Source organism: Ambystoma mexicanum, chromosome 2p (genome assembly GCF_040938575.1).
Source record: "Ambystoma mexicanum isolate Mex_15411 chromosome 2p, UKY_AmexF1_1, whole genome shotgun sequence".
In the NCBI taxonomy this organism is placed as follows: domain Eukaryota; kingdom Metazoa; phylum Chordata; class Amphibia; order Caudata; family Ambystomatidae; genus Ambystoma; species Ambystoma mexicanum.
In genome coordinates this window covers 182,308,931-182,325,402 of record NC_090923.1, presented here as the reverse complement: position 1 = coordinate 182,325,402, position 16,472 = coordinate 182,308,931, and the positions used below count along the sequence as shown (strand labels likewise).

Sequence of the window (16,472 nt, the reverse complement as noted above, 5' to 3'; positions counted from 1 at the left end):
ATTGGTCACGTGGAGTAATAATAACACAAAACAGCACAGATCAGGGCCCAAACCAGAAATCAGCCCTGTAATGTCTAGGGCCAACCGATACTATGGGACTACGGATATGGAAACCGGGCCAAGAGGTGGCTCATGATTGAAATGAGACTTGTGGTTTTAAGTACACAGTAACAAAACGTAACTTTATTCTCCACCTCCCGATCCATGCCTGGCCACCAGTAAAATTTACGGTCTGTGTGTTTGGTTATGCTTCACTCCAAATGGCCGGGATAAGCCTCCTCAAACATTAGAGGGCACACCCTCTTGGGTGGCACTACCATTTCTCTCATGAACAAGAGATTGCCAATGAAGCTTAGTTCATCAAGGCAGCTGAACTGCTAAGCGACTTCCCCTGACTTCACAGGCCACCCATGAACTACATTATGCTTCACTCCACCTCGCCCAGAGCCTAATCTCTGCAAACGTCCCGTGTTCTGACAGTGCTCACCCATACTTGGGCAATAGCCATCCATGTGTCTGCATTGTCAGCCTCCACCTATGAAGTGTTCGATGGCAACCAGGATAAAGAATTTGCAACTATATTTGTTGGCACGGTAGTGTATGCCACATGGTTGCTTTACCCCTGAAGGGCTAGGGCACAGTGACATATTCTCAGAGAAGATGAGGGTGCTCTACTAATGGACACAGCATGCACCAATGGCTTTTGGTAGGTCTTCCCTGTGAAAAATATCCCCTATAGGAAGAACTTGAAGTATTCGATGGTCCAGGGACAGGTGCAGGCTTCAGTCTCAATGGTTGAGTAATTCACCTCAGCTCGTAGAGATTAGGAGAGGCAAAGGCTACGACTTCTTTCCCATCTCACTACTGTGTTAAGACATCACCAAAACAAACATTTCATCGTCCTGTCGTGGGGTCTGAACATCCATAGAGTGGGAGGCAGAGCTATGTTATGCTTAATGAGGTTAAAGGTGGTCTCTCATTCAGACCACCAAATGTCCTCTTCCCACTCGTTTAGCACGTTCCTCTGGGAGTGCGTTTTAATCCTGATGAATTTGAAATAACATTCGGTATTAGCATACTAGGTCGAAAAACATTTGACCTTTTTAATTACATTTGACCGAATCTTGACCAAAAAACAATCAAAGAAATTCGGTCAAAAGCAATTAAATATATAAATATACACACACACACACATACATATACGTGATCAAGCGCTCAGTTGAGCGTGAAACGCGTTGTGTGCGGGTCGTGCCTCCGGGCGTCCTGCCTCTGTCTTTGCTGCTGCTTTTCCGCCCGTGTTTTTACCAAATTTTTGTATTACCTATTAAATTTATGACCATTCCTACGTTGTGAGCTGCGCAATTTTTTCTCCACTTTGCTGCTTTTATTGTGTCCGCGGAGAGTGTGGTTCCCCTTTTATATATATATATATATATATGGGGTGGGGTGAGGAAATGGGGGCAGGGTATTGGACCAAAAAAAGAGCAAAAAGAATTCGGTCAAAAGTGGAAAGGTCAAATATTTTCCATCAAGTAGATCCAAACCGTAACATTCAGCTATCCCAAGGAATGTCTGAAGTGGTACCTTGCCCCGGGGCACCGAAACATCTTTCACAACCATGAATACTTTAGCTTTAGGCCTGATGCCAATGGCACTCACAACGTGTCCACGATATATGACTTCTGGGACCTCGCTTGCGCTCAGGATATTAATGCTCGCAACCAGTCTATGGATTACAAGGTTTACCAATGGAGCCTTGCCCTGGACACTCAGACTTTAATTGCGTTGATCCTTATGTTGTACTTCATTGCTTTCTAAGTTGTAACTTTGCTATGAAGCGGCCAACGTCTCCTCTGATTTTCACACAGTCTTTGCTAGTGAAAATTCTCCAATCAGGTTTCATCTGTCCTGTTCTTGTTCTTTTTTTTTTATCCCAGTTGGAGAGGTTATTAGGGTGGATATTCTGACAGAAACTGTTGCTCTTGAATGTAGAGATTCCTATACTTGCCGCACTGTTGCTCTTTTCACTCTGCTGAACAGCCCTATCATCATTGTCTACATTCCAGCCCCTCTTGTCTGCTTCCGCTTCTCATCATTCATCTATCACCTTACCCCCCAGACTCTGGTTCAGCAGAACCCCATATTTACCTACTTCCTTTAGACTATACTCCAGCCCTAAGATTGACCTTCTTCACTTAAGCTTCACTCTCACCGTTTACCCCTCCTACTATCGCTGGAGCTGTACATCCACCGGCTTTCTTACTTCAACTATGTTAAGGCTGATCTACCCCCTGGAGTCTCCTGTGGTCTCACCCATATCGTCTCTATAGCCACCGTGATGAAGTTAGATTCCTGACTCGAAGGCCATGCTGGAAAAAGGAACCATCTCTTTTTCCATTTGTTCAACAGAAAAATTATTGATGGTATCATCAGCCGAAGGGAATCCCAGGAACCTCAGCGGGAGGGGTGATGTAGTGAGACCCAACAGGCATCAGGACTCCCGACTGTGGATTGGTGTGCCGAGGAAATTGGAGTGCCCTGAAACTGGAAACAGAGCCCCATCCAAGACTTGAACTGCCAAGTGAGGGGCTGCCGCAATATGGTTATGTGGGGAGGGTTGCGGTCTGTACACTGTGGCCTCAGGAGTTCAAGATCCTGCCAGTCAGTTGCATCCAGAGGGGAGAGATAAGAGACTAACATTTAATACTTGAAGAGTGAGGTCATTTGTCCAGGATGCCGACTTTGGATGGAAGGAAAATGGAGTCCGGCACAGGTCTGCCTCTTGATAAGAAGGTCATCTTGCATCCTTTACTGACAAGCTGTGAAACTGTGCGTGAACACCAGATGCCGAGCCGCACATAGAAGTGGGAGGTGGATCAGAGAGGAAACCCCCAATGGAACCTAACACTCCACAGTCTCTATCGCAAACCTGTGCAGATGAGCCTAATTGCGAGAGCCTGGTGGGATCAGATTGAGCCTGACAGGTATAAACGGGAGGGCCTTGCAAATTAGCACTCAGCAGCAGAAGCACAGAGTATGTAAGAGAAGACAGTCTGGAGAAACAAGAAACAGGAAAGAAGTGGAGAAGAGTAAAAGGAGCGGAAGGACATTCCAAAAGTTAGAATAGGGATGAGGCCATGGAGGAGTCGAAGAGCTGAGAAGGAAAAAGGAGTGTTGAAGTAGCAGAATTTGTGGCACAATTGAAGAAACCAGGACAGGTGGGGGTGTGAAAGAGGACAATACATCATTTTCTTCAGAGACAGGCATTAAAAGACTAGGGAGGCTGAGAGGAAGAAAGCGAAGCAAGAAAATGACAAGCACATGGAGGGAGAGACAATGATAGTACTCAGGGAAAGTTGTACGAAAGCAGGATAGTTAAAAATGGCTGTCTGAAAAAAAGAGGGCCCACAGAAATAGGGAAAGTGGGGAGTTTGAAAGACAGGAAAAATGATGTGGAAAAAAAAAAGAACAGAGGAAGAGTCACCCATGGTAAAGAAAATTGGACGGTAGCAGAGAAAGAATTTGAAAGTGAAAGTTAGGAAGGCAAAAAGGAGGCATGAACTGCGATGAGAGCTGGTTCAGTGGGTAAGGTACCAGGAAGAATTCCTCTAAAATGCAGATAAGAGACTCAAAAGTGTTCTGACAAGTCATTACACCCCAGGGAAAGCACGTCAGGATGACAACCAAACACTATATATTTGGATTCATGTGCCAGTGGGCAAGTGTTTGAAGTTCCAACCCCAAAGAAATGGTGTCGACCGTTGGATTCATTGTTATTGCAAGGTCTCGGTTGTTTGGATTATCAAATGATTACTCCAGCTGTATCAGTGAGTTGGGTTAGGTGCACCCATAACACAAGGAGACCCTACCTTTCAGCTGCAACACAACAGAGACCTCCAGCCCATAATGTCTGCTTAGATTCGATTGGGAAGGAGGGGCGGAAGTCCCAGGCCCTTATGCGGTTTAGGTCAAGGCAATTGTAGAAATTGTAGAAGGAAATGCCGTGGCGGAGCTCGGAGAATGAAGTGGGGAGAAGGGAAACCCATAGAAGTTGATTGTAGTAGAAATATATCAGATTTCAGTGTTCGCATCACGTGTGTAATTAACCTCCATTTTAGAAGTTGAACACCATCTTGAACTTGAGGCCTAGTGTCATGGTTATGCTAATATACTTATGCTCGGTCCCGAGGGTTAGAAGGGTGTGTTGGTGTTTTTTGCTGGCAGCCCAGGCAGCCCAGCAGAAGGTTAACAGTTCTTTATTGTGGCTATCAGTAGTGCATGCAACCCAGAAAAAATGGGCCCTGCAAGTCCAAGAAAGGGCCAGATTGGGTCTTTGAAGAAGCTGTCCCACGAGAAGAGGAGAGAGGGCTTTAAGCCACTACCAGTCCAGATCTCTAAGTTATAGCAGCCCGAGACCCATAAGCCCAAGACATAAACATTTGAGTGTACTGACCAGCCCAAGATTCCTGACATAAAACTGTAAAATTGCCAATCGATCAGGAAGATCAGAGAGCAGGGGTGGGCTGCCACCGCTATTGGTTCATGTGATTTTTGCTGCGAGGTGCCAGGGGAGAAGGTAACACATTTAAGCCGTGGGTGGGAAGATCGTGGAGGCGCTGGTGTGTCTGGGAAAGGAGCAGGGGTTCACGTAGTTCTGAGAAGTTATCATGACCTCGAAAGTAGCCGCCTCGTTCATGTCCATGGTACCAGGTGCACTTTCGAGCCATAAAATAATGAATTGTGTAACCAAATTTCCAATTACAGTTTTTGCACTTGTTTACAACAGAAGAAGATCCCCACGTGGAAGAAGATGGACAGAAGATGCTGGGACCAATCACCTGGCATCCCGTATGGAGCAGGTTATATTTGTATAGGGTTACACCAACCAGCTACCTGGAATTGTAACCTATGTGATGTACGTCACTCGTGACGCTGTGTACCTTTAAAAACTATTGCTCATGCTGTTTTGGTCTGAGCACTTCATGGCAGCAGAGTTCTTTGCTGGCTCGTACTTGTTCACCTTGCAAGAGGTGTGCTGGGCCTTCTTTCCTAGTGTTTTTTTTTTCTGGTGTGAGCGTTGAGGAGTTACTCTACAATTCCATAAAACCGATATGTACTAGGCCTTAGGTTGAGCGCAAGGAACCCATAAAAGAATTTTCTCCCAGTCTTTGAACATCTCTATAAAAATGAAAAATGATTAGTAATGATTTCCTGAGAAAATGTTGTCGACTCTTTCTCTCTCACTCACCCTCAAACTCATGACACCACCCTCCTATTTCCTGTTGGTGTTTCCATTCTTTCCTGTACCACCGTTGATCTCCTGATTCTTGTCAACACTTGACTTTCCAGTCTTCAAAAACATCTTTTGTGTCCTTCTATCCCCTCCTATTTCCATTCCCATTTCCTTCTCTCCATTAATAACATCCTGGATGTATTGCACACTACCAACTAATCAGTTTTCTTTGAATGACTCTCCCGTGTGCCTTGTGTTAAGGTGGCTTGCACCTGGCTCAGTCCCCTGAGGCCATTGGCTTCTTAATCATGAACTCTCTTACTACCACTCCTGACTCTAAAGTTCAAAGTTCCGTAACTTTATCATTCTTCTCTTCTGTGTTAGACAATGATTAGCACGCTATACTTTTTATTTATACATATTTATTATTATTATGTATTTATTGAGCGTGGACCTAGATTTCGGAAACAACGAAGCACTTTACAATCATAGGATACTTTCTAGTAGTGCGAGTTCCCTCAGAATATGTAAGTTTCTCAATGGCTGCAATCACTCCTATCTTTCTAAGGGCTCCTGTTGTGTTCCATCAGATAGTCTATGTTTTTCTTTTTCCCCTTCACAAAAGTGTTGCTTTAAGGTCAATTTACGGCCCATTCTGCTTCTCTTTATACGCAACTCCCATATACTCTGTTCGATCTTTCTTCCGCTCACATGAAGATTTATTTAGAACTTCCTTTCCCTCACGTCTTTTCTCAATCTTTGCAAACCTCTTTTGATCTACCTCTGCTATTAGTACTCTCTGCTAGTCTCCCCACTCCCTTGTTTCTCTGCTCCCCTCACCATGTTCTTCCCCCATATGATTGTAAAGCGCTCCGTTGCTTCTGGAAGGTAGGTCCACGCTCATAATACAATAATAACAATAATAATAGTATAATAATGCTGGCATGCAACTTGACGCACTCCATCTAGTGCGGGGTAGCTGGCAAGCCGTGTGCGTTCCTTCCTCCTAATTGTATTCTTCTGTTTCTCCTTCTCACTTTGCAGGCTCTTCTTTCAATATCATCCTTTCATACCTGGTCCACAGCAAATCTATCAAGCCATACATCCTTCATCATTCTCTTACTGCATATACTGTCTAACAGTTTTGTTGAAAAAGCAATCAGGTCTGACAAAGAAGCCCACATACAGTGCACGTTCTCCTTTCCTGCTTCCCCCTGAATACCCTGAAAATGATAGGACTAACTCTCAGTGCAGGCATCTCCACGAAATGTGTTTTGGACCATTTCATGTCAGGTCATCTCATTGAACTGTGCCTTTTACTGTTTTTAAAAGAAGCTTTTATACTTATGCTCCTCCTTTTTTTTCACAATGGGAAGAAACATCCATTTACCCTCCTTTTGCCCCTACCGATGTGTTCCTCCACTTCACTATTCACTCTTCTTTATTGTGCAGAGTGAAGTGGAAATACAAAGTGGATCTTCGATGAAGGATTAAGGGGTACTCTTTCCTCACCAGTCCTTCCACTCAGTTACGTACACAAGGTCCTCTAGATATTTCTGGATCTTTCTGTGCCTGGTGCTTGGTCAGGATCTTTCCCATCCAATGCCACTATTCTTCGGAATTCCCAGCTTTCTCTCTTTACCCCTCTACATTAGCATTTTAAATGCTGTTTACGCTTTTTGGGTTTCCTCAATTTATTATTCAGTTATAGTACTGAATTGATAATACTTAAAATGTGACATCATTTTTGTAATTCTAACTAGGTTCCTTCATGTTGTCAAGTGTTCAGTTGAAGAGTTACATTTAAATTGACTAAATAAATTAATCCTACCCTTCCTGACTTCCCAAAGTTAATAGCAATTTATTTATAATTTTTTTATTTAAATGAGTTCAGTTTAATACAAATGTTGTCATTATAAGATCATCACTCGTCAAGGAGAATGAAAGAAATAAGACAAAAGAAAAAGAAATAAAAGTTAATAGCTATGGGAAACTCTTCTCAGCACAACTACCAAAATTCATCTTTTCTCTGATCGTCCATGTTAAATTCCCTTTTAAATTAATCAATTACACACAGCCAAGGATTGATTGATTGGCAGTGCTTTCTTTAGCTTTACACTTGGTAGCTTATTCAATCTTTCTACTGATGTGTTGCTCTGATAAGTCTTGCATGATCCTTTCAGTTATTTGGGTGTGCTTCATGGATGCCATAAGGACCGCAATTACCACCCCAAATCTTTTTTCGTGCCGTTACCATTCACCTAAAACTGTACTCTTTCAAGTAAGCCATCTCCTAAGTCTGTAGCAACCATGAGAGCAGAGGTGCGGGTGTTTTGGTACCTCAGGCCCATCTCACATGAACTAGCACAGGAACTGATGGTCAGGAATTCAGTATATTTTGTCCCTTAAGATTTGTAAGTTATTTATTAGTATTACACATTGTCATATTTTTCATCCACTTTTCCTCACTGTCAAAGACTGCGTATTTTCACTTCCTGTGAAATCACTGTGGTCCAAGGTCACATGATGCCACTTTCTGTGACATCAGCAGGAGGTCAAAGGAGGGTTTTTGTTACCTCTGCTGGCCTTATAGTAACGGTGAAATGATTTAATGTTCGAGTAAACTTTGGACAGTTTGAACATACTACTTATCATTACATTTACACTGATTGGCTGCACCTGTGTGACTGCACAAGTCTGGATTGGTGGGGTTGCTAATTTGACAAAGTGATTGGTTTTGAGAAGCGAGGCTCACCTGATCCTGAGAGGCAGATGTAGAAGGAATGTGGTGGTTGCCCCTGCTGAATCATCACCTGGCAGGATTCATACCTGATGGAGAGAGGGGATGGGATCAGTAGGAGTGCAAAAGCTTTATTCTTCTGTGAGCCGGACACGGAGCAACCTTATTAGGGCAGCCGATGGTTACTTTCTTCCCCCCACCCTGAGCAAGTGATCACTCCTTGTCTACCATGGCTCTGAATCCCTGCTTCTCCTCCCTCTAGTGCCTCGAGAATTCCTTACTCCCCAAGCCTTCAAGCTCCTTGGCTGCGTTCCCCTCCAGGCCCCAAGTCTTCCTTTTGGCCCTTGCTTCTATGCATTTATGCTTCCTAGCTTCTCTAAGGTCTATGCCTTCATGCTCCTGGCTGCTCACCCCGCCATACCCCCAGTCTCACTGCGGTTCCCCTTTGCATACCTGCTCTCTCCTCCATGCCGTCAGACTCCATGATGGCTCTACCTTCCATGCCTTCATGCTCCCTGCCTGCTCTCCCTTCAATTTCCCAAGCTCCCTGTTATCACTCCCTTCCATGCCTTCACGCTCTTTGCCTGCTCTCTCCATGCCTTCAGACTCCATGTTGTGTCTCTTTCTCATGCCTTCATGCTCCTTGTCTGCTCTCCTCCCCTTGCCTTCAGGCTCCCTGCCTGCTCCGCCCTCCATGGCTTCATGCTCCATGCCTGCTCTCCCTTCTATTCCTTCAGCTTCCTTCCTACTCTCCCTTCCATGCCTTCTAGCTCCCTGTTGGCTCTCCCTTCCATGCCTACATGCTCCTTGTCTGCTCTCCCCTCCATGCCTTCATGCTCTCTGTTGTCTCTCTCCATCATGCCTTCAGGCTCCTTGCCTGCTCCACTCTCCATGCCTTCAGGTTTCCTGTTGCCTCTCCTTCCAATGCCTTCATGCCCCCCTGCCTGCTCTCTCCTCCTTGCCTTCAGGCTCCATGTTGGCTCTCTCTTTCTTGCCTTCAAGGTCCCTGCCTTCAGGCTCCCTGCCTACCCCGCCCTCTATACCTTAAGGTTTCCTGTTGCCTCTCCTTTCCATGTCTTCATGCTCCATGCCTACTCTCCCCTCCGTGCCTTCAGGCTCCCTGTTGGCTCTCTCTTCCATGCCTTCATGCCCCCATGACTGCTCACCCCTCCAAGCCTTCATGCTCCCTCTTGGCTCTGTCCTCCATCCCTTCAGGCTCCCTGTTGGCTCTCCCTTCCATGCCTTCAGGCCCCCATGCCTGCTCTCCCCTCCATGCCTTCAGGCTCCCTGTTGGCTCTCCATTCCATGCCTTCATGCCCCCCTGACTGCTCACCCCTCCAAGCCTTCATGCTCCCTCTTGGCTCTGTCCTCCATGCCTTCAGGCTCCCTGTTGGCTCTCCCTTCCATGCCTTCAGGCTCCTCCATGCCTTCAGGCTCCCAGGTGGCTCTCCCTTCCATGCCTTCAGGCCCCTATGCCTGCTCTCCCCTCCATGCCTTCAGGCTCCCTGTTGGCTCTCCCTTCCATGCCTTCAGGCCCCCATGCCTGCTCTCTCCTCCATGTCTTCAGGCACTCTGTTGGCTCTCCCTTCCATGCCTTCAGGCCCCCATGCCTGCTCTCTCCTCCATGCCTTCAGGCTCCCTCTTGGCTCTCCCTTCCATGCCTTCAGGCCCCTATGCCTGCTCTCCCATCCATGCCTTCAGGCTCCCTGTTGGCTCTCCCTTCCATGCCTCCAGGCCCCCATGTCTGCTCTCTCCTCCATGCCTTCAGGCTCCCTGTTGGCTCTCCCTTCCATGCCTTTAGGCCCCCATGCCTGCTCTCCCCTCCATGCCTTCAGGCTCCCTGTTGGCTCTCCCTTCCATGCCTTCAGGCCCCCATGTCTGCTCTCCCCTTCATGCCTTCAGGCTCCCTGTTGGCTCTCCCTTCCATGCCTTCATGCCCCCATGCCTGCTCTCTCCTCCATGACTTCAGGCTCCCTGTTGGCTCTCCCTTCCATGCCTTCATGCCCCCTTGCCTGCTCTCGCCTAAATGCCTTTAGTCTCCTCTCAATCCCATTAGTCTCCCTGTGTGTACTCGCTTAAATGCTTTCAGAATCCCACTTTGTCCATTGTCCATAGGTTCCCCCAATACACTCCCATTCACGCCCTCGCCCATGCGTCCTGGAGTTACCTTGAGTACCAGGCCACTCTGACCACCTTCTTCTGTAGTTTTGCAGAATAGCTTCCGAAGGCTCGAACAGGAAGCAGTGCAGCCAGCACACGGCGGATATCCTGCTCCGTGCGCTCCCAGGGACATGACCGCAGAATCCTCACTGCGCAATCTGAGAGCCTCCTCTACCACACAAAATACAAATTATGAATAGTTAGCACACTACCCCAAATGTGTAATGCTTCACATCTACTTTCATAGGTACAAAAAAACAAACAAAAACAAATTGCCAAATCTTAAAAGACTAATTGCAATTTGTACCACAGCAGCAATGCTTTGCTTAATTACCTGCAGCCCTACATAGCAGGACTGCCAATTTATAATGCCACCAACAGCCAGAAACATCACATCACTAAACCAAATATCAGGTATTCAGACCCTTACACAGAAAACCAGTATGAACATCCACCGCGAATGACCACTTGCCATGCCAAGATTTACTGCTATAGAACTATGTTACCAGCGGGCTACCAAACCTCTGTCAGGAACACAATGCAAGTCAAGGACACAAGCAGTGGGTTTGCACGCGCTTACTGCACTAAATATGGGTAAAATCAAGGTACAGTCAAATCCCTCAAGCAGGCCCCTTAGCAGTGGTGGAAATGGAAAAAATGTGGTATGGGATCCCACAAGGGTTGGGGTGGGGGAGGAGTTTGGAGGGCGCGGTGCCAGGGGGGTGTGAGCTAGAGGGGGCGAGGCTGGTAGTGGACATCCGATCAAATGATTTCAGTTGTACATGTAGCGAGCATTGTGCATTACACACCAGGGCCAAATCCAGCGGTAAAAGGCAATGCAGCCGTTGCAGGCGTTTTTTAATTTTTTTAAGTATTCCAGCACAGTTTATCGGCTTGGGTGGGTTACTCTGGCCGGATTCCGAGATCCGGCTCCACATCTGGTGCTGGATTTCGGATCCGCCAAGAGCCGGCCCAATGACCAGCACTGCTCCTTAGGATAAAGGAGAGATGCAACTGGCCAGCTGGGGCCTATGAGTTGGTAACAATAGATAATATGGCAAGATGGAATCTAAGCAACAAGGTTAACAAACTGCGTGTGGCCATAGCAGCTTACATACCTTAGCAGAGCACCAGTGCAGTGATGAATGGAGGCTACGTCTTGGGTCTGGAGTTCAGCCTGTGCGTGGGCACTCCTTTATTTAGTTCGTCCAGAATTGTGGTGGTGTGCTACTGTGGTGCAGGCTTGAGCTAGCATCTCAAGGGCTTTGGACTTTCACAGCACAAGATACAAAGTCCTGTACTTTCGGTCTGGAAACACGCATTTGTGCTCGGTAACCTCTATTACGTTAAGCCTGTGCGACAGCCCTGGCATTGGGGATGTATGAAGGAATGTGGTGCATGCTTCCAATCCTTTTAAGAGGGAGCGTATCATTATCTGTCACAACAAATGGATCCAAGAAATCAAGCAGTGCAAATAAGAAAAGTCAATTGATCATGGGGCAGCACCCGGACATCCCTTGGCAAAAGGAGATTCAACAACCTCCCCAAAGTAATAATGAACCCATTGGGAGCCAGAGGAAATTAGAGACAGGCTTGAAATCATCTCCGACATAGAATTACCAGATGACTCCATGTCACCAGGGATACCCTATCCCAGTCCTAGTCTTTGCTTTTACTTTAGATTTACTTCACCCCATGTTATTGAATTGAAGCGGCCCAATACTACAACTCCTAAAAGGCAAAAGAAAGCTTTGGACTGATGGCGTCATGGAGTCATCTGGTGAACCTACTATGGCATTAAACAAGTTAACATCCTTGCATTAGGCATCCCAAAGATCACAACCAGCGACAAATCTTCATCACACACCAATTCATATCGCTTTTCCACCGAATAAAATTTCTACCCAATATTCCTATACATTGAGATGACAGGGGAAACTGGAGGATAGGGCCCAGAAGGGATCTCTGTGCATGTACACATTTTGATTAGAGAGAATATAATCAGGGTGCCATAAGCAATGCCCAAAACCTTATTTGAAAACATCTGGGAGAGTGAACATAGTCCTGTTGTGAAGACTGCCTGCATCGATGGAAGAGTGTCAGCCTGACTATAGTTACGTGGTCAAGTGGAGCCGATATCAGTCATTGCAGAGTCTGGATCAGAGTGCATTAGAGAAATACTGAGTGCCAAGAGACAGGTGTTCGTAGGAAGAGGAAGAATGCCAAACAGTTTAAAATAAACACAAAGTTAGTTTACATTTAGTGTTGTCATGGTGAGCATTACAGTATGATCAGTACGAAAACATGTCCAGTGCTATTGACATTGATAGTCCTACCCCCATCGCAAATAAGATCCAATTACAAAACACTAGGAATTCTACGAGCTAGGGCGGGCACCACTCTCTGTAAACTTGTACCAAGTAAAATACCCTTAAATCGACTCAAATTGTAGAGGAGCAGGCAGACGCATATACCTTAACTCCCACCCCCTCTCCATCATCATACTGGAATAGCAGGAGAAGAGCTGCCTGTGGGACCCCCTGTGTTGTCCCTATACCGCATTGAGTGTATTTGAGACGTTATGCCCTCGATGTACCCACACGCTGAGAGAGTGGATGGATGTCTGCACGCACCAATGGATATTATGGAATGCTGAGTGGCATCTGACAAGAGCAGAGTGATGTCATGGGGAAGATATACGAGAATATGTTGAAACAATATGAAAATACGTAAGAATGATAATGTAACTAAAGTTACAAAGGAAAAAAACGAAATGATGACACAATCATGTATGCAAAAAGAAGATGAAGTAACTTGTGGATCAAGAGGTGTAAATACGCAGCAACGCAAGGTAGTTGAGATGAATAGAAGCTTTCTCTAGAGGAATATATAACGTGGCAAGGACGGCCATGATTGGAAAATTGACGCCGGTTTGTGCAAAGATTCATTCTAACTACCTCAAAAACCGACCAAAGTGAAGAGTCAGGCGATGCTGCAAAAAGGCATTGTGCACAAACGAAGAGGAGTTTATGCTGGGCTGGGAACAAGGATATTTTAAGAAATAACTGCAGAGCACAAAGGGAGGCAGACTGATAACGTCATGAGTGTGAGACATATTTCTCTTAGATAAACAAAGTTGAAAACATAGGCGAGAGCCAAGTATTGGCCAATTAACAATGAATAAGGCTCATACATGATAGAGTGAGCAATTCTCTAGAGGCCAAGGGACCAATGACAACCAGCTGAATTGAATCAAATAGCAGTAAATAGAAGGTTGAAATTGACAAATTCGCGGTCTCTTCACACGTGATGCAGAAGACGAAAACAGGGCTATTCATTAAGCTTCGTTTGAAGATAACTGATGTGCTCATACTCCCTCAAATGTTCTAGAACAGAGAGCACCAGCAAGGTCAACTACAGATGGGAAACTTTGGCTTATGTTAAAACTGATGAAAAATGATGGCCTAATTGGCAAAGTGGGGAGTAAACTGATGTGACTCAAGCACCTGGGTTTTGATTTCTTTACGTGCTGCTAGAGAGTCAAAAGTCTATGGTTGGGTGGGATCCCAACTAATCAGTGAGTCTGTGGGACAACCTGCTATACAATGTTGCATTGTCCAATCCACTGCCATTCTGTCCACTATAATCAGTATTATACATATTTAGAGGTAGTTCCAGGTGTGTCTTATAGATAAGAGGCCGCTGAAGTACTAATATGATTTCTACATGTAGCCTTGTCCCCCTAACCAACCCCTCCCGCCAGTAGATTTTATGGTTTGCCACGTAGGATGATGTCATAGATGACGCATATCGGTTTATAAGACCTCTGTCTAATAAAGTTTGTTTGTGTGTGTGCAAACCTCAGCCGATGTTTGTCAGTGTACCCTTATTTATTAAAGTAACAATAAAGTAGTACTTTGCCATATTCTTTGATTCTGTCTGGTTATTTGATCTGAGATCTTGTATTGGTAATTCCAACTAGCACAAGAGATGCTTCAAGGTGAAGTGAGGGAGCCCCGTCTCGATCCTGCGACTATGTCATGATCTCTGCTTCCAAAAGGTCAGGGTTTTCCCAACTCCCTTGGAAGCAGATCCATAACCCAGGTTCCGAGTGCCAACCAGTCCCAATGGGGACCTTTTGGACCCAGTCCTGGCGCCAGTGGCACCAGGCTCATAAATATGCCCAGTCCCAGCGCTGGAAGCGCCGGGCTCATAATGCTTGGGTGGCCTTACCTGCAGCAGACCATGCTGCTTACTTGCCTGCCAGTTGAGCCTCTGATCCTCTTCTGTTTGGAACGACTTTTCCTGTTGGGTGGGGCTGGAGCCACTCCCTAGATGCAGAACACTGGAACTCTTCTGGAAGGCAGGAACTCTTTTCTTACCAGGAACTCTTTTCTTACTTAGGCGTGGCTGTGGAAGGAGACACCTAAGCACTACAGGAGGCTATTTAAACCACACCCGGTGGATGAATCTTGCTTTGCGTTATTCTGCATCCTCTGCAGCAGAACGCTCATCGTGTCTTCTGCATCTGATCCTGGGCCTAAGGAAAAAGGCTTACCATCCTGAATCCAGTCTTCAGCAACACCTATAAAGACAAGAAAGAACAGGTTAGCATTCCGGCATCTGAAAGGCAAAGGCTTACCTACTCTTCGTGCGCTCCGGAGGTCTTCACACTGTATTCCGGCATCTGAAAGACAAAAGCTTACCAACTCTTCGCACGCTCCGGAGGCCGTCGGCGCTGCATCCCGCATCTGAAAGACAAAACAAGGTGCGTTTAAATACATTGGGGAACTTTAATACTCACGTGCCATTACTCCTTTCCACATCTAACCCAGTGGGTATCCCGGCACCCTGCAGCCGCTCCGAACTTGTACCTGCAAAATAAAAAGACAGTTAGAGCGCATTGTGAAGCTGGCAACAAGCGCTTACTTACGTGCTTCTAGGCGCTTCTATTCATCACACGGGCTCCATCTTCAAGGCACTTCAGCCCGTCATCCGCCATCGCCGGAACCCTGCAAAACAAGAGACATCATTATTAAAGACTTTAAAGACATTTGAGTTACTCGAAACTTACCGTTCGTGCAGTAAACGACGGACAGCAGTCCTCTGAAGTCAAGAGGCCTGCGCTACCTATCCGGTGAAGAAACTGGTTACAGCACCCTGCCCCGAGGCAGATGGAGACCTCGGCATTCACTTACCTAAGGTGAGAGCGTTAACCTGTGGGGGTCTACAGGAGAGGAGAAGAGGAAAGAGATAGGGACACCCCAATAACCCCAGTTCATTAACCCCGTATTTTCTATCTGCAGACATCTTACTCTGCACGTCAGGCATACAGGGCACAGAGGTCCAGCCCAAAGAGCCAACCGGGTGCGGCACATCACCTTTGAAGATACGGTAGTCGCCCAGTCAAGACCGGCGCCTCTGCGAGAATCAGGTGAGCGTTACAGAACGCAAAGCCCACCGCAAAACTCTCGCCCAGGCGCTATGGAAACCTCGGATACTGACCACCTAGCCCGGTTACTTGGGGAACTAAGGGCAGAAGTGCATGCAGCTCGTCAGGAAACAAACGCTCTAAGAAGGGAACAAATTATTTCCAAGGAGAGAACAGATGATCTTGCTAGACAATTGCTACAGTCACAAGCCGGACAGACCCCGCTACCCGCATCAGGGGCAAATCTTCCTTCAACTTCCTCTATGAATCCAGTGCAGATCAACCTACCTGGGAATGTACCTCTGGCTCCGCCCGAACGATTTTCTGGTGACCCAAAGAGGTTTGCAGTATTTATCAATCAGTGCCGGTTGCACTTCTTATGCCGGCCAGCAGCCTTTCCAACTGATCAAGCTAAAGTAGCTTTTGTACTTTCGTACCTTAGTGGCAATGTGGCAGACTGGTCGATCCCTCTAGTTAATCAAGATGATCCGGTTCTCCATGATTTTCAAGCCTTTCAGCTTAGTATGGAAAAACTGTTCGCAAGACATGCACAGGGGCAGGCCTTGGACAATGAGCTTCTTTCGTTGCGACAGGGTAATCAAGACCTTTTGGCTTATATTGCATCTTTCAATAGACTAATAGTGGAAACTCAATGGCCTGAGGACAAAAGGATTACGCTGTTTTATAGAGGTCTACGTGGAGAGCTCAAAGACGTTTTAGCCCAAGTAGTGAATCCCCCACAAGACTGTTCGGATTATATAGACTTGGTCGTTCAAATAGATCACAGACTGCAGAACAGGAAGGCCGATCGTTCCAAGTTTGATGCCCGAGTATTTTCCAAACCGCCAACTCCTTCCAAAGGAGTAGACTCCGGGGAACCCATGCAAATAGGGGGTCTGAAAGGTCCT

General features: G+C 46.3%; 1 protein-coding gene across 2 annotated transcripts in view; it reads right to left on the bottom strand.

Moving 5' to 3' along the window:
- LOC138566330 (cyclic nucleotide-binding domain-containing protein 2-like) overlaps positions 1–16,472 on the bottom strand; it is a 479,732-nt gene that overhangs the window by 251,199 nt on the left and 212,061 nt on the right. For both annotated transcript variants that reach the window (XM_069643465.1, XM_069643466.1), the window contains exons 4-5: positions 10,141–10,304; positions 7,989–8,062 (exon numbers count right to left, since the gene is read on the bottom strand). In XM_069643465.1, coding sequence (XP_069499566.1) covers positions 7,989–8,062; positions 10,141–10,304 — 238 coding nt within the window. The remainder of the gene's footprint in view (positions 1–7,988; positions 8,063–10,140; positions 10,305–16,472) is intronic.